The sequence below is a fragment of the Capricornis sumatraensis genome, chromosome 12, assembly GCF_032405125.1.
Source record: "Capricornis sumatraensis isolate serow.1 chromosome 12, serow.2, whole genome shotgun sequence".
NCBI lineage: Eukaryota > Metazoa > Chordata > Mammalia > Artiodactyla > Bovidae > Capricornis > Capricornis sumatraensis.
In genome coordinates, this window is record NC_091080.1 from 41,786,649 (window position 1) to 41,812,208 (window position 25,560).

Consider the following 25,560-nt stretch of genomic DNA (forward strand, 5'->3'; position numbering starts at 1 on the left):
ACTTCACATTGCTTCCGCTCAGCCAATGGAAGGAGTCTGGTAAGAGGAGGATCACAGGAACTCCAACTCCCAATTTGTCTCAAATTTTAAAAGTAGGTTCAGGAAAGCAATTTGCCTTTCTGGTGTATTCTATTGAGAAAACATCTGCCCTATCCAAAAAAATATTTTTGGAAGAAAAAAAAAATCATCTCCCTAAGCTCTGCTCAAGAAAACATAAGGGTTGTCACTGAAGGGAACAGATGCTTGAAACAGTTAAACTAAAAAAAAAAAAGAAAGAAAGAAAGAAAAATTTGACTGTTTAAGAATTTTCTCCATGGACTGCTAAAAGTCTCTTACCTTAAAAGAAAAATTATACTAAAGTCAGATACAATAATACATTCAGCCCAGGACATGAGAATCATATCTTACAGGTTAAATGGAAATTATGAAGCTACATCTCTCTATAAATTAAGTTTAGAAAATAACATCTTTGGAATGCTCCTGATGGTCCAGTGGTTAAGACTTCACCTGCCCATGCAGAGGTTGCCCGTTTAATCCCTTGTTGGGGAGCAAAGATCATAATGTCTTGAGGCCAAAAAAACCAAATCATAAAACGGAAGAAATACTGTGACAAATTTAATAAAGTGTTTTAAAATGGTCCATATTAAAAAAATCTTGAAAAATAAATCAATAATGTAAAATTTAAAAAGAAAATAACTGCTTTATCGATATATAATTCAAATAACATACAATTCCCTTATGTATACTGTACAGTTCAGTAACTTAACTTTTTGCTGGGGTGAGAATGGCCTGACCTCTGGCCACTTTACGTTTCTTCAATTTGACTGGAGGAGTCAGACAGGATTAACAGAGCCCAGGGTCCTTCCATGGCCTGGCTGGCCAGGTTCCATATTAGGAATCTGGTTGGATTTTTGTGGGTTTTGTGCTCAGTCGTGCCCAGCTCTTTGTGACCCCGTGGACTATAGCTTGCCAGGCTCCTATGTTCATGGGATTCTCCAGGCAAGGATACTGGAGTGGGTTGCCATGCCCTCCTCCAGGGGATCTCTTGTGTCTCCTACATCTCCTGCATCGGCAGGTGGATTCTTTACCACTGCACCACCTGGGAAGTCGGTTGCTTCAGTGTCCAGGACTGTTTAATACCTTAACCTTAAGGCTTCCTATGTTAGGAAGCCCTATGTTAGGGCTGTTTGGAGTTCCATTGTTATACAACAGATAACACCAAATAAAAGGTTAGGCTCCTGGTCTCTGCCCCAAATGCAAGGCCCATCCCACTGTGCATATCAGCATTTCCATGAGCTAAGAAGTTTCCACTTGCAAATTCAGATGTCTATCTCTCCCACTGCTTCAGAGGAGCTGAGAGCCGCCAGGCTCCAGGCCCAGGCTGCTAGTGCCTGGGGCTTGGTGGGGAGGAAGGACCCTTTGTGTGCAGAATAACAGGCGGAGGAAGGTAAGGGTCACGTACAGGGAGGGGAACCCTTTCTCCTTTGCCTTCTGCTTGGTCTTCAGTTCCCCACTCCTCTGCTCACCAGGAAGGGGATAAGACTTTCGACGGTTGCAAGGGACTGGGGGGGGCGGTTGCTGGACAGACCTTACCCTCCCTTCCCAATAGTCAGCTTTGAGGGTGCCGGGGGAGGGAGATCGGAAAGAAATTCACACTGGCTGTCAGCCTGTCTGCAGGGAACCTGCGGGGACAGGAAAGGGCTGTGTTGGCTCTGGTGGCAGAAGGGACAGCAGAGGACGTTCTGTGGCTGGTCCTCTGCAGACTTTGTGCAGTCAACATTGTATCAGCCGACACCTCTGTAGTGCGATGTTAACAGGAACACTGCCAAGTTAACTTGCTTTATCTTTGAAAAAATCCCATCAGGCAAATACTTGTATTATGTCTACTTTACAGACGAAGAAACTGAGGTTCAGAAAAGTTTAATAACTTGCTGAATGCCAACTAGTAGGGGGCAGAGCCTGGATCCAAGCTCTCCTGGGACCAGGCCCTCCACACTGGGCTGCCTGCCTGAAACTTCACACATGATACAGGATCCAGTGTGTGTTCACATATCTATGCAACGTATATGATAGGCAATACATATCATATATATCGGCTTCCCTGGTGGTTCAGTGGTAAAGAACCCGCCTGCCAATGCAGGAGACATGGGTTCGATCCCTGGGTCAGGAGGATCCTGGAGAAGGAGTTGGCAACCCACTCGAGCAAGGGAAATGTCATGAACAGAGGAGCCTGTCAGGCTACAGTCTATGAGGTCGCAAAGAGTTGAACACAACTTAGCCATCCCACCACACACACACACACATGCATATGATTGTTGTTTAGTCACTAAGTCACCTCTGACTCTCTGCGACCCCGTGGACCGTAGCCTGTCAGGCTCCTCTGTCCGTGGGATTCTCCAGGCAAGAATACTGGAGTGGGTTGCCATTTCCATATCCAGGGAAGCTTCCCAACCCAGGGATCGAACCTGGGTCTCTTACATTGCAGGCGATCTCGTGTATCATTGTGCGTTGATTCTTTACCAACTGAGCTACCAGGGAAGCTCTGTGTGTGTGTGTGTGTGTGTGTGTGTGTGTGTGTGTGTGTGTGTGTGTGTGTTGCTATACATATTTATCTTCCTCCGTATTTGAAGACACGGCCTGTAATGATGGTACTTCTGGCACCAGACTTACCCTCTTTGAAAAGCAAAGTTCCTTGACTTCTTTGCTGTCAGTTCTTCAGTCATGAAACAAATATGTTAATGGCACCAGAAGGCTAACTGGCTTGAATGCTGAGGCTGAATATGGCCTCTGCCTGCTTGGATGGTGGGAAGAGTTTCGCTGGACATGTTTCCCCCTCTGCAAGATCTCTGCTCGCTGGATTAGACCTTAAGCCTGTGTTTGTTGATTGCACAAGAACTCTGGATCTCTGCTTTTCCCAGAGGCATTTAAAACATGCCAAGCTGGTGTTGCAAAAAAAAAAAAAAAAAAACCAAGCCTGTGCATTCAGCAAATATAATTCGACGAGCAGAGACATGTCAGTCACTCACCCAGAGGAGAGCCCAGTCCTGCCACCGCCGCTGGAGCACACGCCATGGACATTGAGAAGGTCAACGCCATGGGCTTCGGAGAATTTGTGGATGTGTTCGGAAACGTCATCGAGAGATGTCCTCTGATCGCAGCCGCAGTTTGGTCCAAGCGCCCGTTCTCTGGCTTGGGAGATTTGGAGAAGCACTTTTTTGCCTTTATTGATGGTCTTCCACTGTCAGGTAAGGCTTTGGGGTTGGACACCGAGAGGCTCCACAGAGGGATTTCAGGTGTGCTTATCAAAAAGATAGGGGAGGGAATTCCCTGATGGTCCAGTGGTTAAGACCCAGGTTTCACTGCGAAGGGCCTGGGTTTGAACCCTGATTGGGGAGCTAAGATCCCACAAGCCATCTGTTCAGTTCAGTTCAGTTCAGTCACTCAGTCATGTCTGACTTTTTGCGACCCCATGGACTACAGCACACCCCCTTCCCTGTCCATCACCAACTCCCGGAGCTTACTCAAACTCATGTCCCACAAGCCATAGTGTGGCCAAGAAAGATTTCTTTTAAAATGGGGGGAGGGGAGGTCTTGTGGCTGTTTTGGATTTTTAAACACAATTTTTAAAGGTTACTTTCCATTTAGTTATTACAAAATATTGGCTGTATTCTCCGTCTTGTATGATATATTCCCGAGCGGTTCTTAGACCCAGATGTCTCAGCCTCCCCTCCCCCGTCCATCATGCCCCTCCCGCCTCCTCTCCCCTCCCCACTGGTAACCTCTAGTTTTCTCATCTGTGAGTCTACTTCTTTTTTGTTATCAAACTGTTTTGAGATGTTTGAGCCTAGTCGCTTATCCCTGGTATACACATTTACTTGTTTTTGCTGTAAGGCTTGGTGAGTTTCTTCAGACTTTTGCAAAAGAGAGTCAAACCCTTGCAGTGTTAAGTGAACAGTAGAGTGAAAGAAGGTTCATTGGCTCAGGTAAACTGGCTGTTAAATATTAAAGCTCTGGGGTTACCAGGAAAGAGGAGGCAGCCACCTCCTCTGGCCTCAAAGCTGCTCAGGGACCAAAGGTCAGGCTAGTGTCCCCCCTGCCCCGCCCCACCTCAGCCCTGCATTGGCTTTGGGAATGTCCCTTATGCAAGAGAGGAGACCGCTCCGTATCAGACTGTCTGAGGAGCCTGGGGGGGAAGAGAGAATGGCTGACGTTTTGCCAGAAAGGGCCGGTTTGGACTAGGCGGCTGAGGAAAGTAAAAGCCCTCAGGTCAGCCGCTCCCTGTGGGTGTGAGGTAGAGGGGAACGACAGAAGTCTGAAGAAATCCCTCTGGAGAAAGGGGTAGAAAATGCCGATTTCCTTTGGGTGGAGAGAGAAAAGGAGGCCCTTGGGGGTGTAAGATGGGGAGAAGAGGGAAGTTTGGGGGTGAGTCAGAAGGACACACAGCCTCCCAGGGGTTCACAGGCCAAAGGTCAGCGGCCGAGGCTGCCTCCCGGGCTGTCCTCAAGGTCCCTGGAGAAGCCTGGACTGGCTGAGGGGACCTCGAGGGGACAGGCTATCTTCACAGAGGGGCTTCCACAGGGAGCTGGGCTGTGGGCGCGGCGCTCTTCTGCACAACAGTCCTGGCCTGTGAGCCCAGGGCTCCGACACCTGGCCCGGCAAGGTTTCCAGACGTCAAAGGGAGCCTCCCAAACAAGGGGCTCCTTTATTTCATTTTAGGTACATTTAGGAAGAGGGGAGGATGAGGGATTAAACCAAGCTGACAGGAATGTGGAGGCCCTGACTTCCCAGCGGTCCAGTGGTGAAGACTCCGAGCTCCCAGTGCAGGGGGGCCCCGGGTTTGATCCCTGATCAGGGAACTAGATCCCATACCTGCTGCAAGTAGCAATGTAGAGGCCCTGTTGACCCTCACCCACTGCCTGTCCAAAGCTGGACCCCCAGCCCCCACACCCCCCGCCTCAGCCCAGCTGGCTGCAAACGTGAGGCTGCAAACTGTATCTGGGCCAGTGTCAGACTCCCATCCCATCCCGTGGGATCATATTTCAGAACACTGGAATACGATCAAGATTTGCCATGGGAATGAATGAAATCGTTCCTAAGGGGATGTTGGAAGATGGTGGAGCCCGGCACTACCCTTCCCCACACACTTTAACTGGGGTGACTTTCGAAGCAGGTCAGTGGGACAAAACCACTGGAGGGAGTTGGAGCCACCTGGGCGTTTGCTTGCTTCTGCACTCCAGGCAGTTCTTTGAGGGACCTCCCTGCTGGTAGAGCTTGCTTCTCAGCCCTGTGCTGGTGGCCACACTTGCCTGGGGCAGCTGGGAGTGCAGCCCTCTCTAATCACCTTCCTCCTATCTAATCATCTTCATAGCATTAAGCAAGCAGAGTTAGTGGTGGAAATAATGATGATAGCCCCTAAAATGCATTTTCCCCTTACTATTGCTGTCTTTCAAGCACCTTTCCCAACATTTGGCATTTACTAACTCCCTTAATCCTCATAATAATCCTATAAAATAAGGATTATCATTAGTATCCCCATTTTACAGATAAGAAAACTGAGACAAACCCTGATAACCCAACAGCTTTTGAAGAATTTTCTGGAAATTCAAAGGCAAAATCTAGAAACAGTTTCTAGGGACTTCATCTATTCATTCACTGATTTATTCAATAACGTTAATGCTTGATGTGGGGTTTTATTATTATTATTATTATTAATTTTTTTTTTCTTGGCTACATTTCTTGACTTGCAGGATCTCAATTCCCAGGTCAGGGATTGAACCCCGGGCAGCAGCAGTGAAAATCCAGAATCCCACCAGGGAACTTGCTGGTTTTTATTTTTTTAAGTTTTTTTTTTTTTTTAATGTGGACCATTTTAAAAGTCTTTATTGAATTTGTTACTATATTGCCTCTGTTGTTTGTGTTCTGGCTTTTTGGCCAAGAGGCATATGGGATCCTAGCTCCCCAACCAGGGATCAAACCCACACCCCATGTGCTGGAAGGTGAAGTCCCCACCATTGACTGCCAGGGAAGTCCCCTCCCTAGTTTTTAAAATAATCAAGTAAAAGTCTAGCTTTTATTCTTAAATGTTGGCTCACAACCCCATAGACTATAGCCCCCCAAGCTCCTCGGTCCGTGAAATTCCCCAGGCAAGAATACTAGAGTGGGTTGCCATTCCCTGGATCTTCCTGACCCAGAGATTGAACCCATTTCTTCCTGCATTGCAGGCAGATTCTTTCCGCTGAGCCACTGGGGACAACTTACTCCTTAGATAGTAAACAACAAACTGGGTGTAACAGAGTCTTTGAATCCTAAAACTAAAAGGGACCTTATAGAGATGTTCAGGTTATGACGATCTATCTGGTCAAGGATTTATTTTAGATGATCTAAGAAAACCCTCTACCATTTAAAGAAAACTGAAAATTCTGTTTCAAGAGTAAGCAAAGGTTGACTATTCATTTACTATGGTGATTACTGACCAGTAGGTGGCAGTATAGGACTAATATTTCGCTCCAAAACTAATTGGCCAAATACCCTTTCAAGTCAATCAGTTCCTGATTCCCAAGCCAGAGGAATGGCAACAATAAAGGGAAGAAGGTTCACACGTGCGCGCGCGCGCGGGCACACACACACACACACACACACACACACACAGGGCCAGTAATGAACAAATTCAATAGTGATTTGTATTAAACATCAAAGAGCAATAAAAATGTCATACCAGTTAATCATGCATCTTTCTGTGGCATTTCAGAATAGCAATAATGCCATGATTCATTACTTAATACTTATTTCAGAAGATAGTTGTTGAAAGCATCAAAGAGTTGGATACCGATAACTTCCTTCAATGCAGGCTATAAGGTATTTATATGAGGCTATTATGATGTGTTCGTTCAGTCAAAGAATATACAGCACTTTCTCCCCAGAGTGTCAGTCAATAAACACTTGCTAAGTGCCTACTCTTCCCTGGGGAATTGTCCCCGGCCCTGGAGGTAGAGCCATGAACAAGACAAGTCCCTGCCTTCAATGAGCAGACATTCCAGTGAAGAGATGCAGGATTAACATACATAGAAAGGATCATTTCAATTCTAGAAACTATGAGAAGAACATTGTATTAGGATAGAACATATGTAATAAAAGAGGTCTTTCTTAAGAAGTGACAAGAAAGCCCAGGCGGTTGGAGAATGGTGGAGAGTGGGGGGATGCGAGGAGAGGGGTCAGGTGGAGGGCCTGCAGCAGCAGTAAAATCGAGAGGCGATGGTCAGGTGGACTCGGGTTGGAGCAGGAGAGATGAAGAGACGTGGCCGGATTTTCAGGACGAATTTTAGAGTTAGAGCCAACAGGTGTTTTTGATAGATTTGTGGCAGGAAGGCAGGTCAGAAACAAAGAGAAATGAAGGATTGTTGTGTGGTTTACCTTGTGTCTGACTCTGGGACCCAACGGACTGTAGCCCGCCAGGCTCCTCTGTCCATGGGATTCTCCAGCCAAGAAGACTGGAGAGGTTGCTATTTCCTTCTCAAGGGGATCTTTCCAACCCAGGGATCAAACCTGCGTCTCCTGTGGCTCCGGCGTTGGCAGGCAGATTCTTTACCACCGAGTCACCTGGGAAGCCTGAAATGAAGGATAACACCTGTGTTTTCTATATGAGCAGCTGAGTGGGTGGTGATCTGTTTTCTGCAATGGGGATGAGTTCAGCACTGAGAGGACAGGATGGCGAATGGGAGCTTGGCAAGGCTGAGATACCAAATAACCATCCAGAGGACAATGTTGAATGTTCAGTTGGCTCATAACAAAGGAACTCAGGGGAAAGCTGAGGACTAGACTAGACCCAGGTGTCATGAAATAATCGATGGCATTTGAAGCTAGGGGGCTAGATGAGAATGCTTAGGGCATCCGTGTGAATCAGAAAGGAGGAGGTGTGAGGACTGAGTCCGGGAGCACTTGTGTCGCTGATCTGGGCCAGTGATGAGAATAAGTGATGATGGGAATCTTCCAAGGAGAGAGGGCCGACCACATGACATGCTGCCAAGAGGCTGAGAGAGAAGAGGCCAGAGCACTGGCCGTTGGCTTGAGCAAGCTGTCGTTGCCTGAGACCTGAGGAGTGCAGCCTGGCAGGCTGGTGGGGCTGGAAGTGCGATGGGGTGAGCCTGGGAGGCAGGGAGAGGAAGTGGAGATGCCCAGGAGACAGTCCCCAGGAGCAGCTGTGCTGTGAGGAGGAGCAGAGACACAGGGAGGAACTAGAGGACCGCAGGCAATCAAGAGAGGGCGCTCGTTTTCTTTAGGGGTTGAATGCTTCTAGGGCCGGTTTGTGTGCTGATGAAGTGGCAGTGATGGTGGGCGGGCAGGGGGATTGATGGTTGAAATCGTAGCCTTTGACATGGAAGGAGGTGCTGGCTCCCAGAACACAAGTGGAGAGAGAGGCTGGCCCAGGCCGTGCGCGGGACAGGAGGGCGGGCACACCAGCTGGGACAGTGTGGGGATGCTGGAGGACGCTGATGGGCTTCCAGGCCAACCGCCTGCTCTTCAGCAGCCGCCACTGTCTGCTAATAAGATGAGGACTGTCGGCTCCATGCCAGGAACTCTTCAAGGGGCAGAGATTCTTGGTCTGTGGTTGCAGCAAATAATGCCTATCCACACCTGCATCTCCAGACCATCCCATGCCAATGGCAGAGGCAGTGCTGTCTCAGATTTTAGGAGAGACTGAAGGACAGACAGTACTGAAAGGCCTGAAGTGAGACACCCAGCCAGGTTTGGGCACTCCAGGTAGGGGGACTGCAGGGCTGAGGTGGGGAGTACCCAGGCATGGTCTCCCGCCTCCTATTGGGGCTTAAGGGAATAGGGGATGCCCCAGCTGCGGATGCAGCGCTGGAGGAGGGACAGAGCTGTCTGGCAGGAAGGATTGGAAGGGGCGTATCAGCGGTTTGGGGCAATAAAAATGGAGTCCTCGGCTCAACGGGCTCAGGTTCTATTTCTCCAGAGCTACCATTCCCTGCCTGCCTCCTCACACCATCTTCTTTTACCTACATTTGAGGGCTCTGTGTGTGTGTGTGTGTGTGTAAATCCTCTTTTCTGATCTCTTTTCTTCTCTTTGCTCTGCGCTTCTCTCATCCCCCTTGTCTCCCGCCACCAGCGGAAAACATGCTCAGTACTGGGCAAACATTAACCCCAGGTGATGTTTTCAAGAGAGGGAAGAGCCCAACAGAGTGAGAAGCAAGGTGTCAGGGCCAGAAAGAAGAGGCAGGTCTGGGATGCAGGCGGCCACCCACAGGACCGGGGTTCTGCTTGGGGCCACGCCACCGGGGGACAGACCCAACCCCTGGCCAGGTCCTCCTAGCAATAACCTCGTTCCCTACGCTGGAGCCAGGCCTCCGCAGAGTAAGAAATGGGGGGAGGGTGGCGTGGGGGGGATGCTGAGGAGTTCAGTGAGAAGGTGGGGTCTTGGCCCCCTTACCTCCTCACCCCTTTGAAAATCTGAATAAACAAGGAGGGGTGCAGGGCGGGCCTGCGGTCAGGGCCTGTGAGCCTCCCAGACCCCAGCTGCCCACGCCCATTTGGGGGCGTCCAGACTGGGTGGGTGTGGAGCGGATTCAGGGGGCGCCCAGCCTCAGGCTTGGGCAGCCTCCACAGCACAGCCACCCTCCAGCCCAGGGCTGGGGGTGCCCAGGTAGGGACTTTATCACTGACGTTTTCACATCACCCAGATGCACTGAACACGGGGACCAAGTGCCCCAGCTTTGCAAGGCCCAGGAGAGATAGTCTAAAATGGGGGGTATTGCCAAAATGGGATTACTGGTGACCTGAGTTTCATTTTAAACTGCGTTTAATCTTGAAGGGGCAGCCAATGCTCCAAAGCCAGTGGTTTGGAGTCCAGGAGCCCCACGCAGGCAGCTTCCTGGCTCAATGACCTTGGGCAGGTCACCTACTCCTTTCTGAGCCTCTGATGAAGCCTCTCTTCAATGCAGAAGTTCCCCCCACCCCAGTTCTCCCACCTCTCAGGGCACAAGTCCACAAGTCGACAATCCCAGTTGTCCTTTAATTGGGCAGAAACTATAAAATTTAAGCAGGAGGAGTTTATACTCTAATTAAAGGAAGAGTCAATCAGTGATCCCCCCTTTCCAGAGGAGCCTCACACCTGTCCTCAGCCCCAGGGACAGAAGCTTCCAGCCGCAGGGCAGCCCAGTTACACTGAGTTTACTAGGGCAGGTAATATGGCTATTTATTGAAAAACTGCTAGCATCAGGTGCTATTTGGGTAAATGAATTGTCTCCAATCCTTGCCACTCCTCAGCAAGCTAGGTGTCATCAGCCCCATTGTTCCCATCGGGTTCCCTGTTTAGCATATCTGAAATCTTGCCCAGCCCCACGGATTCTAAATCTCCCTTTAGAGAACTAAGTAAAATGATTGGCTAGGGCTCGGGAAAACCCCCCTGGATTAGGACTTGAAATCGCCGGACTCACACCACGGGTGGCCAATTTCAGGCCAGTGTTCAGGGATGAGGAGAAGCTGCCTTCCCAGGAAAGGTTGTTCTCCGCGAATTGTTTTGAGATCTACCGTGGGAGAAAGGAAGCGAGCCTCAGACACGGTGGGTGGTGAGTGGTGCTGTTTTCCTAAAAGGAGGAAGCCACTTTCGTTCAAAGGGCCGTAGGATTCGGCTGGAAATGGGTTTCTTTGCAGTTAATCATCTGCAAAGCTCTTTGCACGCCTGATTCCAGAAGCCCAGAGCTCACACTTAGGGTCACAAAACCCTGGGCATTTATTTGCCAAGCTCCAAGGATGTTATCCCTGTGGATCCTCCCCGCCCTTCTCCTTTCCAGAGCGAAACCCATTCCGTGGCTTTTTCAGGAAGTCTTCAGGCCCTTGTGTCCGGCCCTCTCCGACATCAAAGCCCCCCTGAGAGCAAAGGACTTTGAAAAGATACGAAACGCTCGGGTTCCCTTATCGCGTCCGCGCTCCCTCCCGAGCAAGTCGTAAATTCCGAGCCTCCGCGGCCGCTCCCCGCCGCTCTGCTGGCCCCAAGGTCTCAAAGGACAGACTTGTCACTTCCCGCCCCGCCCCCGGGGCCCCGGCCGAGGCCGAGTGAAGCGGGGTTGGCGGGGCGCAGGGTTCAGGACGAGCTGGAGGGGGCGGGTGCGCTGGGCGCCCCGATCTGCCCCTCATCACGTCCCGGGACCCTGCTCTTCTCCGAAGCCCTTCGGGGCGCGATAACGCGCTCCCACCGCCTTGTGTCTGTGCTTCTCCGCAGGCCAGGAGGGCGTCCTGCGCTGCCACCCGGAGCTGGCGGGCCGCCAGCTGCAGTGCGGCCGGCTCACCGCCGAGTCGCAGCGGGAGCAGAGCGCCGCAGGCCTGCAGAACCTGGGCGCGGCCGAGCGGCTCCGGTTCACCGAGCTCACCGCGCAGTACCGCACGCGCTTCGGCTTCCCCTTCGTGCTCGCCGTGCGCCTCAGCGACCCGGCGGCCGCGCCCCGCGAGCTGGCGCGCCGGCTGCGGTGCCCGCCGGCGCAGGAGCTGCGCACCGCCTTGGGCGAGGTGAAGAAGATCTGCCACCTGCGTCTCGCCGACTTGCTCGGGGAGCAGCCGTAGCGGCCGCGCCAGCGGAGGACCCCGGGACGCAAGTCGGGACGCGCCAGGGCCGCGGGCGCGCGCGATGCGCTTAGAACGGAGTCCACCCCCGCTCACGGAGGCCGGGGCGAATCGAGACAGTCGCACGAATAACGAGCCCTTCTGTACCCCTCCCCACACGCGCACCCTTTGCCAAAATATCTGTTGATAGTTTCGGGCTTCGCCACCGATGTATCCAGCTCACTGCTCCAATTCTTCACTCCCGCTGCGGCCCGTTGAAACCACCAGCCTATGTGGATTCCAAAGCGCTCATCCAGCTCGTTTGGGCCCCGCACTCTCTCCTGCTATACCCCCAGCTGCAAAACAAAACGGACAGAAAAGGAATCTTTTATTCTCCAGCGATTTGTCTGTTCTTTTTTTTTTTTTCTTCTCCCACCTTAGTTGCTGCGCCGACACTTACATGAGAGTGGAAGGAGTCTCTCTGAAACTTGGACAAACACAGGAGCTTGAGCTGGGACTGACAAAGCAGCCTACGGGGATGGAGGGCGGGAGAGAGCCCCGTGGGGGCCGGCGTTGCGGAGGCACCCGGTGGGGGACGGCAGAAAAGGCTAGGAGTGGGGCTTCTCCAAGCTGGATGGGCCTGAAGGTCCGGGGCCCTGTAGAACTGATAAAGCGGGGAACGGAGGAAAATCGGTTCTGGCCAGAGGAGGCCCGACCTGGGGTTCCAGAGCCCCAGAGAACTGGTGTCTAGCGTGTCCGCTCACACAGCAGGAGCCCACCACCTTTCTCTCTCTCTCAGTCATACCCATCAGAAGGCCCAACAAACTCCAACCAGCGCTCCTTAGGCTTCTGTTGGCAGAGGGGAAACAAGCCATGCCATCCTCGTCTCCGCAGAGGGAGTAAGACAAGAAGGCGGAAATGACCCTTCTGAAGACACGAGCCTCCATTAGTGACCAGCCTGGGTCTGCAGGGCAACAAGAGAAATAGAATCTTTCCATAAAAAGCAGTGCAGCAGCACCCTTGGTGGGGGCTAAATTCCACGGACAGAAGCCGCTGTGGTAGCACGGGAATTTTAATCCAGGAACCCCGCTCCCCTTTGCCAACTTACAGGTGTTGCCTGCTAGTGGTGAGGGTGAAGGCCGGAGGCTGGGGAGGGCGGCAGGTGGGGAAGCCAGGAGGTGAGCCAAGGCCCCACCGTCGCTGTAGACCAGGGCCGGCGGCAGGGTCAGGGGAGTCCCCAGAGCCTTCTCTGGATGTGGGAATACCAGGTGTCTATTACAAAGGACCTGGGTGCAAAGGTGGGGCCCCTGGGCCTGGGGCTAGACGCCTGCCTCCCCCTTGCTGGGGTAACCTGGGGGCTTTCCTGACCCAAGTGAGAAACCTGCTGTTTGGCAAAGAAGATTTTCTGGCCCCGATACAAGGACCTAGGGCTGGGCCTGAGACTGAGTATGATAAACTATATTGAAGGCACCCTACCCAATCCTAGGGTGAGCCCACCTCTTAGACAGAGGGACCCCATATAAATATGCTCAGGCTAGGACAAGTGGGAATCCCCAGGGCCAGATCCGAAGCCCTATTTTTAGAGGTGAGGAGCTGCATTTTGCAGGGCTCAGGCACCATCTGATGTCTACTATTACACAGTTAACATTTTGAGGGCTTAAATCTTGTCCGCAAAATTGTTTGTTTCTTCAGGAGGGGATACAGGGTGGGGGAAGGTGCTGAACCCGCCCCTTCAAAAGAGCTGGGGGAGAAAAGGGAGAGCCTCTACCTAAGCCCTGAGCGCTGGCAGAGGACTGGGGGGGGGGGTGTGGGGTGGCGCGGGGAAGACCCTGGACACCCCACACCCACCTCCATCCTCCTGCGGGCGGCTCTCCAGAGGCTGCCAAGGTCTGGCAGGGCAGTTTTCTTCTCCAGCGTCTTGGCTCAGATAGTGATGTCCTGGGCTTGGGCATGTTTTCTGGTTTCTGTGCTCCTGGTGCGCAGGACGCGGGAAACGAACCAACCGGACAGTGAAGACGCGCGGACTTGGACTCGGGCTTCAGCAAAGGCACCAGCCAGGACCGCTGGGTGGCCCGGAGACGTCGGGAGAGGGGGTGCAGAAGTGGTGGTGCAGTTTCTGGGGTGAATAGTTAACATCCGTACTTACTAATTCATTAAAAAAAAAAAAAGCACAACGGCAACTCTTAAGAAAAGTCGGAGAGCGAAGAGCTGATTTCAGTTTCAGTGACTCTTCAACCCCTCCACACACACTGCCTCCCGAGGAAGGGGTGCTGCTTTGCCCACTGTCACTCCCCCTTGAAATGTTCAAGACCAGCCGGCAAGCAGAGGCCCCAGGAGAACTATCCTGCTGGGAACTGCCGAGCCCCGGTCCCACTCACCTATGTGATGGGAAACTGAATGTGGGTGGTCTCTTCCCGTCACCCATACAGGTAGGACCCTGTGGGGTCGTGTGTCCAAAAGAGGTACTGGGACACTGCTGGAAGCAGAGGATGAGGAGAAAGACAAGGCGATTTCTTTGCATTCCTTTTACTCATTTTGAATTTGACACATTTCCAGGGGTCAGCCACAGGATGTGGGTTCCCATTCAAAAAATAAAGATGAGCTCTTTTACAGAAAGTAATTTACTGTGGGGTAGATGGATACTTTTGCTGGCAATTGAAGAAACATCTGGATGGAGTTCAATTCAATAAACTTACACACTGCAATTAGCAGGTGCCCCTGAAAAGGAGAAATATAATAAATAGGACTTGGAAAGCAGAATTGTCACAACAGCTCAATCTGATTGTTTTGAAACTATTTGGTTCATGGGGTGGGGATGGGGAGTTTGGCTTCCCCCCGTGACACCAGTCACCAGTCGGTTTGGGGTTGGGGAGGCGGTTTCCAGGGTGGCACCCGAAGCCTTAGTAATTATTAACATTTGCACAGAGTGCTCCTGGTTACAAAGAATGCACCTGTGTATAGCTCATTTAATGTTAGTGACCGGAACAGCTAGCTGTGTGACCTTGGGAAGGTCACCCAACCTCTCTGGGCCTCAGAGTGCTCCTTTGTAAAATGCAAAGGCTACAGACATGAAGTCCTTTGTCCTACCCCCACCCCCCAACTCCCTAACCCCTACCAGAGTCCCCTGGTGACTCAGACGGTAAAGCGTCTGCCTACAATGCGGGAGACCCAGGTTCAATCTCTGGGTTGGGAAGATCTCCTGGAGAAGGAAATGGCAGCCCACTCCAGTATTCTTGCCTGAAAAATCCCATGGACAGAGGAGCCTAGTAGGCTACAGTCCATGGGGTCGCAAAGAGTTGGACAAAACTGAGCGACTTCACTTTCGACTTTCCTCTCTAGAGAGTAGCTTCCAATGGGGCCAGTAACCCAAGGAGAGCTGCACCCTTACCTGAGCCCCTTCCCTCTGCCACATACACCTTACTTTGTAGGGCTTCCTGGGAACATATTTTCATATGACAAACAAAGGTCATCACCTTAGGCACGAGACATCGGTAAGGGAACAAGCGGTAACTCCACGCCAAAGCCATGTGATAGCATTTAGGTGTTGCTGGCCCGGGGGCCGGGTCTTCTCCACAGTGAGCATTCCCTCTCAGACTTTTAATTCTTGCTCTGTGCTCACGCATCACACAGAATTAGACCAAGTCGTACAACATCCACAGACTGATTCTAGCAGGATGGGTGGGGAGGGCTGGCGGGGGAAGAAAATAGGCAACCACCATTTATCCCCATGATTTGCAGCCAGTGGGCGAAACCAGATTTCTGCACCCAAATATCAGCCCTTCGTCCAAGGCTTTTCTTTTCCTAGCTCTCCTTGAGCGGAGGGAGAAAAAAAGTTATTTCTTGCCCCTAGATGAGAAAGCTCACTGTTGTATCCAGTCTCCTGCACCCTGAGTGTTAAACATCTAGCCCACCGATGACCTCCACAATTTCAGGAACTCTCCCGCAGGTAGGCAGGACAAGAGACTCAGTTTGCTTGGGGGGAACATTCTTGACTCCCTTGGGTGGGGACGAGCCTGTGAATGAAGCCGGGCAGCTGTGGGCAGCTGAGGCCCCTCCCTGCTGTTCAGGATGAACACGTTGTGCTCCTTTGTGGCCTGATGGAACTGAGCAGGCAGTGGACTCTAGGGAGACCCTACAGAGAGGACACTGTGACTGATCTCTCTCCCAGAGATGTTAGCGGAGCAGCAGGGCAGGCTTTCTTCTCAAACCACCCCTTATAGAGGCTTCCTTTATGTGAGGGGATTGCTGACTTTGTGCTGTTGTTGGCCCCAAAACTCTCCAACTCCAAACTACACAGCGACCGAGTAGTTTTTCCCACAGCAGTGTAGACTGCCAAGCTGAATGGTTTTATCAGACAACACTCTTCCTTGTTGCTCTTCCTTATTTCTCCTGGGAATTCAGGTCAGTGCAGGTTGAAGGCTTCCTATGCAGGGCAAGAGAGGGAGTTTGCAAGGGCAGCTCTCTTTGGATCATTTCCTTGATCTGAAAGGGTTTCAGAAAGTAGATTCGCTTGCTAAGGTGGAACAGACAGCCTGCCCTACCTCGGTGTCAAGGGTCACAGGTGCCCCAGTTCCAGGAGCCACAAATACAGGGAAAAGCAGGGTACCCCCCCACCCCAGGCTGGAGCAAACACTGGGGACCTTTGAGCAGAGAGGCAGCCCTGTCAATGATCTGTGGATTCAAGGAGTGTCTCATCTCCCTGGAAGAGTGGCCCGCCCCTTCCGGTGCCTCCTGCTCCCCACCCAGCTCTGTGCCCCTGCCCTTGCCAGCAGCCAGGATCCTGGAAGCCTGGACCCTCTTGGAGGAATGTGGAGTGGCTCCGACACTGTCAGTGACAAAGAGACGTCCCTTTGATAACCTAAGTGGAGCCTGCCCCCAGTCTTCGGGACACTTTTATTTACCTGGGTCTCTTTCTTCCCACCCTTTCCTGCCCTAAGCAGCCTACTCAAGCTCCGTGGGGTCACAGCCTCAGGCCCAGCCCCACCCCAGCCCCAAACTTCCCTATGACTTGGAGACCCAGGTACTGGTAGGCTGGGCCAGAGCCTTGAAGAGTGAAGGCTGGGGACAGCCATTGAGGGTGATTCTCAGCTCAAGCCAAGAGGCTCTAAGGAAGGCACCAGGCACCTTGGTCTCTGCTGGAGGCTTGTCCCACGTGGCACCTGCACTCCCCCAGGGCCACACACCTGCACCCAGAGGCCGGAGGAGCTGCCTCCCCTCCCCCACCCAGAGCAGGCTTCCAGAGGTCAGGAACCCGACAAAGGGCTCTCAGAGGCTAAGCCATGGTGATGAAAAGACACCAGGGTTTCTTCCCATCAGCCACTTTGCACCCCTCTCTGATTGCTCCCAACAGCCTGCCCCTGCCGGAACCCAGATGGGCCCCCACTTAGCTGAGGGAGCAACCCAGACATGAGGGGATATTTCCACTCCAAGGAGCTTGTCCAAGGACATCATTATTGCTTCCTTTCCCCTCACCCCCAGCCCAGGGCCCAGAACCATGGAGGGGCCATGCTACTGCCATGAGGGCCCATTTCTTCATGAAGGACACCAGCCAGTGTCCTCTCTCCAGCCGTCACACCCCACACCCCAAGTGAGTATGGGCCTCTCTGAGATCTGGTGTGACCCCTGGGGCCAGATCAACCCAGGCCGCTCCCAAAGCATTTGGGCAGGCAGGCCAGGGCCCTTTCTCCAGGGCAGAGCGGAGACACAGCTGGAAAACCGGGACAATTAGCCAGCGGCCGGCGGCCATAAAAACGCAGGAAGCGGCCACCGCAGGGTGGAGGGGGCTGGCTGTCCCCAATAAAGCGATTGTCCCAAAGAATGCCCACATTCCGAAGACTTGGGCGCAAGCCTGGGCCTCAGCTTCCAGAGCTGGAGGCTTGGGAGGGGGCTGTGGGGGCGGGGCGGGGGGGGGAGGCGGAAAGCAGGATTGTGTCTCCCAGGAAGAGGAGGAAGATGTTTGCTAGATCAAACGTCTGCAATGCTCCCACCACTTAACCTCCCACATCCCGGCCTCATCCAGGTCCACAGACTCCCCCCAACCCCACCCCGTGATCCCCCTCCCAACTCGGTGACTTGGATTCTGTAACGGGCTTTGTAATTCGCTTCCTATTTTATTTCTCAAGAGGTCCAATGACACTCAGTTCTCCGGGCCAGGCCCGGGGAGATCCAGAAGGATGATCTGCTACAGCCTTCACCAGTTGATTGCCCAGTTTGTTACCACCCGCCCCCTACATTTTAACCTCTTTCCTTAGGAAACACAGAGGACAGGAGGGACCAGCAAGGAGGAGATCCGAAGCCCTGATCCTGCTGGGGGCCTGGCCTCTCGGAACTCTGCGGCCTGCCGGCTGTCCTCTGTAAAGTGGAGATGACAAGACCCGCTCTACTCCCGATCTGGGGAGATGTGAAGATCTAGGAGATAAAGGACACTGGAAGGAGCTCCAGAGATCACACGAGGAAGTGACAAACACCAGAGACCACTCGGCGGCGAGAACCGACAAGGGTGGATCTGCAGGACAGCCATGCGCCCCGCTGGTTCCCGGAGCGCTCAAAGCCACCCAGCCGGCCTGCCCAGCCCACTGCCCAGCCGCTGCGATCCTCAGACCCTGGTCTGGCAGCGCCGTCTGGACTCGGAGCAGACAGAGGTAGACCGGCAGCCGCAGGCCCCACTCCCCGCGGTCGCTGAACCGAGATGGGCACCTGCCCGAGCGAATCTGGTCGCCCTGAGCTCCTGTCCTCCAACTTGTCCTGGCGGGTCCCGAGCCAGGCCACACAGTATAGGTCCCCACGGCCCCCACTTCCAGCCCTCGACACAGTGCTTCCAAATCCAAGACCCTTCCCCACTCAGGGGTTTTCAGAAACAATCATCAGTGATGGCTCAGGGGGCTCTTCCCAACCCCTGGAGATGAAAAACTATGTTCTCTGGAGAAATGTTTTACTTTGCAAATGAGAATGGTTTTAAGCCATTGGTATGTTGTATGACATATACATACCTAGGTAGATATTAGCAGAAATCCTAGAGTCCCTTTTCCTTGATTTTAAACCACGTATTTAAGTATATAAACATATAAGTGTAACTTGATTAGTTTTCACAGGCAACAAACACACCAGGACCCACCTCAAGAAACAGCAGAACTCTAGCAAACCCTCCTGCTCCCCTCCATTACCGCCCTCCCACCAGCCTGACTACTACCACTCTCTTCTCGGTTTGCACTCAAGATTTCTGAATTTGGAGTGTAAATGCTTTTCAAAAAAATTAATAGCTTTGAGTCCCAAATGTGAGATGAACTCAGAGATGCAACCTGCAACTAGGGTCTTAATTTATCTCGTGTGGGGGGCCAGCTGTTTCCCTAGGGAAGAAAACAAATGATCAGCGGTGACAGTTTGGGGGGCACAGTCGGCCTGGCCAGGGGCGCAGAGGGGAAAGGAACAGGCTTATTTCTCCCGGCTCCACCCGTCACCTCCCAGGCTGGCCAGAAACTCTGTCATCAAAGCAATAGCTTCCCTTTTTGTCTTTGGGATGGAAGGAGCTTCTTCTAGACACCCCCTCCCTTCCCTGCAAATGCAAAAACACGACTCCTCAGTTCCTGAACCCCGATTCCCACCAAGATCGCTCTCCCCACCCCTCCACCCCCTTTTGCAAGTCACTAGATTCCATTCTTTGAACCCGTGATTGGAGGTTAAAGTGCACCAAGGTTGGAAGGAGGAAGCTCTTAACAATAAAGGTTTGAATATTTAGCTGTGATGGGTCGCAGCCCTCTCGAGAGCTACCCCCCCTCCCTAATCTTTTAAAATGCAAATCGTGTTTCTAGGGGTTGTGCGCCGGGTGCGCGCTGCGCCTCGACGTCTCCAGCCATTGGTGTCTGTGTCATTACTAATAGAGTCTTGTAAACACTCGTTAATCACGTAAGGCCGCCGGCCTGGGGCTCCGCACGCCAGCCGGTGGCGGGTCTTCCCCGCCTCTGCAGCCTGGTGGAAAGGAGGTGGGAGGAAAGAAGGAAGAGAGAGCGGGAGGGAGGGAGGGAGGGAGGAGGCAGGCCCGAGGCAGGGACCGCCTCAGAGGCAGAAGCGCCGCGAGGAGCCGGCGGAGCTTCGCGGGCCAGGGAGCAGCCACCCGCCGTTCCGGTGCCCCCTCGCCCCCTTCGCCAGCGCGGCGCCCCCCGGCAGCCTCAAGCATCAGTCCCTGGGCAGCATGGTGAGGTTCGCCGTCGGGCCCTCGCCACCATGTACGTGAGCTACCTCCTGGACAAGGACGTGAGCATGTATCCCAGCTCCGTGCGCCACTCCGGCAGCCTCAACCTGGCCCCGCAGAACTTCGTCAGCCCCCCGCAGTACCCGGACTATGGCGGATACCATGTGGCGGCCGCGGCCGCCGCCGCCGCCAACCTGGACAGCGCGCAGTCCCCGGGGCCGTCCTGGCCGGCCGCCTACGGCGCTCCGCTCCGCGAGGACTGGAACGGCTACGCGCCGGGGGGCGCGGCGGCCGCCGCCAACGCCGTAGCGCACGGCCTCAACGGGGGCTCCCCGGCCGCCGCCATGGGCTACAGCGGGCCCGCCGATTACCACCCGCACCATCACCCGCACCACCACGCGCACCACCCGGCCGCCGCGCCCTCCTGCGCCTCCGGCTTGCTGCAGACGCTCAACCCCGGCCCCCCCGGGCCGGTCGCCACCGCCGCCGCCGAGCAGCTGTCGCCGGGCGGACAGCGGCGGAACCTGTGCGAGTGGATGCGGAAGCCCGCGCAGCCGGCGCTGGGCAGCCAAGGTGAGCCGGCGGGCGCCGGGGGAAGGCGCGGTCCCTGCGCGTCTGGGGACTCCGCGCAAGGGGGACGGGGCGGGGCGACGGCGTCTGGGGGCTCTGGACCCTCCCCCCCGGGGGTTGCTGCTCTTGCCCCTGCGTGGGGGCTCGCCGGGTAGGGAGTGGAGGTCCTGGTCTCACGAGCCGCGTTCAGTGTAAGGCAAAGGGGAGGCTCCCTCCTTCCCACCGCCCTTCCTTCGTAAGGTCGGGTCCTCAGACCCTCGGGAGACTCCCGGGAACGTGGCGCAGCGCGGCTGCAGCACAGTGATCGCGTCCACCCGGCTTGCTGCCGCCCGCCCTCGCTCGGTGCGCGGCTGCCGGGCAGCTCCCCAGGGCCGGGCTCTAGGGGGACGCCGTCCTTCCCTGTCCCGGCCACTCGGGAAGAGCTTGGGCCGGGGCGGGGGGCGGGAGGGCGGCGCGGTCGCGCGAGGAACCAGGTTTAGCCTTTGGGGCCAAAGGTAAGAATCGGAGCTGCCGCGCTGGGGAAACCGGGCGAAGCTGCCGAAGCTGAAAGAAGGTGTTGGTCCTGGGAACTAAGTGGGGAAGAGGTGCGGCGCGAGGGTGGGGGGAACACCCGGGTCTTCAGACCTTTGATCTTCGCAGGGGTCATTTCAATCAAAAGCCGGAGGGCTGGGACTGGACGCCCCGGGAGTCCCCTCGTGTCTGCAGAGGGAGAAGGGGAGGCAGGGGTAGTGCGCGCTCAGCCGCTGCTCCAACCAGAGGTCGTTTCTCCGGAACCTTACTTCATAGGATCTGGTGTGTGTGTGTGTGTCTGTGTGTGTGTGTGTGCGCGCGCGCGCGCGCATATTCGTTTAACGAGCTTGCCCCAGAGGTGTCTGCAGAGATCGCGGGCTGGCGGGACTGAGCAGGCTCGTGGGCTCCGGGTCTGCGCGTCCGGCGTCTGAGTGTGTCCAGTGGGGAAGGCGCCCCAGCAGGTGTGGTGGGAGAGTCCTGCCGGCCCCGCTTTCCCTCCGTGAAGCCTTTCCCAGCCCTCTGCACTTCCGCTTTTTCCTCTTCCCTCCTTTCAGGCCCAGCCCGGCCCGCATGCAGGTTATGGCCACTTTGCAGGGGTTTTGTAGCCGATTACAGTCGCATAAATCAGAGCAGCCGTTGGGGGCTGTCTCCTGGGATCGGTGTTTTGCGTCACTGCGCACAAGCCGGGACCCATCACCGGGCGAACTGCGGCGGTCGGGGGAGGAGGCCTCGGGGCCGACCTGAGGGTCGGCTGGGTCCCTTCCCCCGAGAGGAGGCGCGCTCGCCTGGACAGAGAGCGCGCCCGAGTTAGGCCCTTGGCTATCCTGAGCCTGCCTGGGGCGCCGGCCTGCGGTGCCGGGCCGGGACCCTTGGTGCGTCCCGGGAGAATGCGCGCTGAGCAGGCCCGGGCGGGGGGAGAGGGAGGCGTGCCACCGGAGCCTGGGCCGCGGGGTCAGCGGAGGAGAGGCCGCTGTGAAGTCCCGCGCCAAGGTGGCAAGGCCGCTGTCGGCGCCGGGCGCCCTTGTGATGTTAATGTGGGGCGGCCCGCCGGTCGGAGCCCGACTCCTCTGCGGAGCCTCATCCGTCAAGGGGCGAGTGGGGAGGGGGGGCCGGGTGGGACCCGACCCAGTCCGCTTTGATATACACCTTCCCATCCCTGCCATTGTCTCTTTTAGGGCCCGGAAAGAGGGTGGTGACTTTCGCAGTCAATAATGAATTCTGACAAGTCCCTCTCATCTCTCCCATACTCCAGCCCCCTCCTTGGTTCCCAGGGGGTGCGGGGCATCTCCAAGGTCCTCGGGGCTCGAGCTGCAGAGCACTCTGGGGCCTGGTCGCGCTGCCCCGTCCTCTCCGGATACTGAAAAGACAGCCCCCAGGCAGAGCCGCTCCCGAGGGCCCCAAGGCGAGTCCCGCTCCTGGAGAGTCCGGCTCGGAGAACTCCCCTGCGCCTGGCTCTCCGGCCCGGGGAGGTGTCCTTTGTGGCTCCCACCTGGCGCCCGTACACCATCTGCGTGGTGATCTAGTCTGATCCTCAGCTTGCCCCTCTGTACGCAGGGGCCACCACCGCGGGCGGGCTGGGGGAGGTAGCGCAGGTTCCCGGGACGTGTCAGCTGCCTTGCCTTTCCTTTCCCGGCGGGCGCAGGGTCGGGGCCACCGCGCGCATTCAAATACGCCCGCCGCAGTGTTGATGTTAATGCGCCTGGCGGGGAGGGGGGATGAAGGCCGGCCCGCCATTTGCTCAGTAGTGGTAATTCAAACAGAACGCGGTTGTTATTAAGGCATTGAAAGGGCTTCTCTTTGATAAGATCGCCTTGTCCTGCATTGTTTGAGGCTGTGTTCTCCTTTCAGCGGCTCCGGGGAGCTCCCTCTGATCCGGCCTGTATCTTCCCAGGGCGCTTTTGTTGTGGTTTGCAAAGGGTTTTACCTGAACAAAGTCGGCCTGCGGGGCATTAAACACCTCAGAGCAACTCCCCAGACCCTTTAGATCTTCCTGCAGCCCCGGGGCACCGGGCGATTGAACCTGTTCTTTTGGGGGAGAAGACCCCGACCTGGGGCCGAGCGAGAACAGCTCTTGAGTTGGGGGGTTCTGCCGAGGGTCGACCCGGGACAGACTCGGTGGAGACGCGGGGCTCCGGCCTGCTCTGACTGCAGTCGCACTATTTGTCAAGGCCCTTCAGTAAAACAATCAATGCAAGGTTTAATATGTTGACTCAATCCAATGAGCAGTAGATCACTGGTCAGGATAGCTCTGGCAGGGTTTGCAGCAGAAATAAATGGAGGATTAAAAAGAAAAGTGTGCCAACCCAGTTTCGCCCAGGTATAGAGCGTCCCCAGCGAGAGGAATTAGCGGCCTGCCAGACCCCTGCTCAGAATTCCGCGGGATACGCTGGTGAGCCGGGGTGGGGGGTGGGGGGGGCGGTGTGTGCGGTTTCTAGTGACCTGAGGGGACAGCTGTCAGCTGCTGCACCCCCTTTCCACTTCTAATAAAACAAACAGAAAAGGAATCCGCCCCCCACCCACATACCCACAATCCCAGCTGTTTTTTACTGTGAGCTTTTTTTTTTTTTTACCTCTGATGGGCCTGAAAATCTGAATATTCCCAGGACTGTTTTCCTTTTGGGCCTCATCAGCTCAGGTGCTGTATCTGCTTTACAAAACCCCTGATGGGGTTCTGCTATCACCTGTATGAATTTTTCAGTTCAGTCGCTCAGTCCTGTCAGACTCTTTGCAACCTGTATGAATTTTAAGTTTCTGTTTAATTTTCAAAAACCACTTACTTCCAAGACTAGGTTAGCTGTCCTGAATAGCGCTCCCCCACACACACCCCCCCTCTGGAGGGGGTCATGTCAGACTCAGCAGGAACCAGCCAAACCTCGGCCCCCCAGGGCGATGGAGGAAGAGAAATGGTTCCTGGGTTAGGGAGATTTGTCATTACCCATGACTGATGGGCTGCCCTGCAGTTCTCGGGGCTAACTTCGCCTTCCTTTACAGTGAAAACCAGGACGAAAGACAAATACCGGGTCGTGTACACGGACCACCAGCGTCTGGAGCTGGAGAAGGAGTTTCACTACAGTCGCTACATCACCATCCGGAGGAAAGCTGAACTGGCCGCCACATTGGGGCTCTCAGAGAGGCAGGTGGGAACCCTCCAGGGCCCCGTCACTGCCTGGGAGGGTCCAGTGGGAAGGGTTAGAAGCCAGGCCCCAGGATCCACCTAGTTCTGTGGGCAGATTAAGCAAGAGGATCGAGAGACTTTTCCTTCTAGATGCTTTTTAAAAAGGCTTCTTCCACGTCTACTTGTCTTTTTAAAAAATATATGTATATGGTTATTTTTTTTTCTTTTTCGGGGGACCTGGGAGGTAAAACACACACACACACACACTGAGTGTAGTTTAATGCAGAATCCGATTTGGGTCAATAAAGACTTACTCTCTTTGTACTCAGCTCTTTATTGGGGGAAAAATTAATGTAGGATACCAGCCTCTGTGCGGAAAAACTATGGAGGAGTGAAGCTTAGTTCCTGAATGCTCTAGATTGTCAAATTCACAGCCAGGAAACCCCTCATTAAAACTCATTCTCAGCCCCAAGGCAAGGGCTATTACATTTCCGTTTAGCTTTGAGAGGCCAAAGGCTGTCATTTTGAAGTACATCTAGCCCTAGCCTCCTTGCTTGGTATAGAAAGGGCCTGGCAGTTTCTGTCTTCCTTGGTTCTGAGACTCTGAACTTTTCCAGTAAAGTTGTAGATAAAGGTTGCTCTGGAAAGCAACCTGAGGAACAAAGAGGGAGAGAGAGGCCCTTCCCACTTGAGACTGCATTGAGCTTGGGAGAAGCTCCAGCACTGGGCTGTTATATGGGCTGTCCCGTGAAAAGCTGGGTGAAGGGCTGTTGTCCTTTGGGTGCAGAGGGGACTTCTTTGGCTGGAGAAGGAGGCATTGGATCTAGTGTCAAATACCGTCCCTTTATGCTTTCGCTATCTTCTTCACCGTCTTCTGTTTTTCTCCACCTTTTTCATTTCCAGGTTAAAATTTGGTTTCAGAACCGCAGAGCAAAGGAAAGGAAAATCAACAAGAAGAAGTTGCAACAGCAGCAGCAACAGCCACCCCCGCCTTCTGGGCCACAGCCTCCGCAGCCACAGCCAGGTCCGCTGAGAAGCGTCCCAGAGCCCCTGAGCCCCGTGTCTTCCCTGCAAGGCTCGGTGCCTGGGGTCCTGGGGCCAGCTGGGGGGGTGTTAAACCCTACTGTCACCCAGTGACCCGCAGCGGCCTGCAGGAGCAATTCCAGGCTGAGCCACAAGGAGCATGGACTCTGCTAGAACCCTCAGGAAAGACCCCCTCCCCTCTCACCCACAGATGTTTACCAGCTGACCTGACCCTCAGAGCAGAAACCAGCGGGGGCCTGGGGGAAAGACGACTGTGGTTGGGGGCCTCAAGGATGACATTCTCCTAGATTTTGACTTTTTCCGTTCTGACTCTTTCTGCCAAGTGAGGAGATGGGAAAAGACACCCAGGCTTCCTTTAGTACCGGCGGACACACTGCCTGGACTGGCGGAACAGACCAGCATTTCAGCCCCCTGCTCCTCAGCTCTTGGCCTCCCAGATCTGCAGGATACGTCTCTGGTTGGAGCTGAGGCGGGAAAGGGGCTCAGGGGACTGCCAGGGATGGAACCAAGATGGTTAGGTCTACTGACTGCCCTCCAAGGTCCCCCTGGCCCTTCTCACCTCTAGGGCAGGCAAGATTTA

At 54.5% G+C, this 25,560-nt stretch overlaps 2 protein-coding genes across 2 annotated transcripts; both read left to right on the forward strand.

Moving 5' to 3' along the window:
* The first annotated feature begins 3,018 nt into the window (after positions 1–3,018).
* Positions 3,019–14,268, forward strand: URAD (ureidoimidazoline (2-oxo-4-hydroxy-4-carboxy-5-) decarboxylase). Its single transcript, XM_068984463.1, has 2 exons — positions 3,019–3,245; positions 11,237–14,268. The coding sequence occupies exons 1-2, from the start codon at positions 3,071–3,073 to the stop codon at positions 11,572–11,574; spliced, it is 513 nt and encodes a 170-aa protein (XP_068840564.1). The 5' UTR covers positions 3,019–3,070; the 3' UTR covers positions 11,575–14,268.
* A 5,505-nt stretch (positions 14,269–19,773) lies between these two features.
* On the forward strand, positions 19,774–25,073 carry CDX2 (caudal type homeobox 2). The gene is made up of 3 exons (XM_068984698.1): positions 19,774–20,314; positions 23,813–23,958; positions 24,840–25,073. Exons 1-3 carry the CDS (start codon positions 19,774–19,776, stop codon positions 25,071–25,073), a joined length of 921 nt encoding a protein of 306 aa, XP_068840799.1.
* Positions 25,074–25,560: the final 487 nt, after the last annotated feature.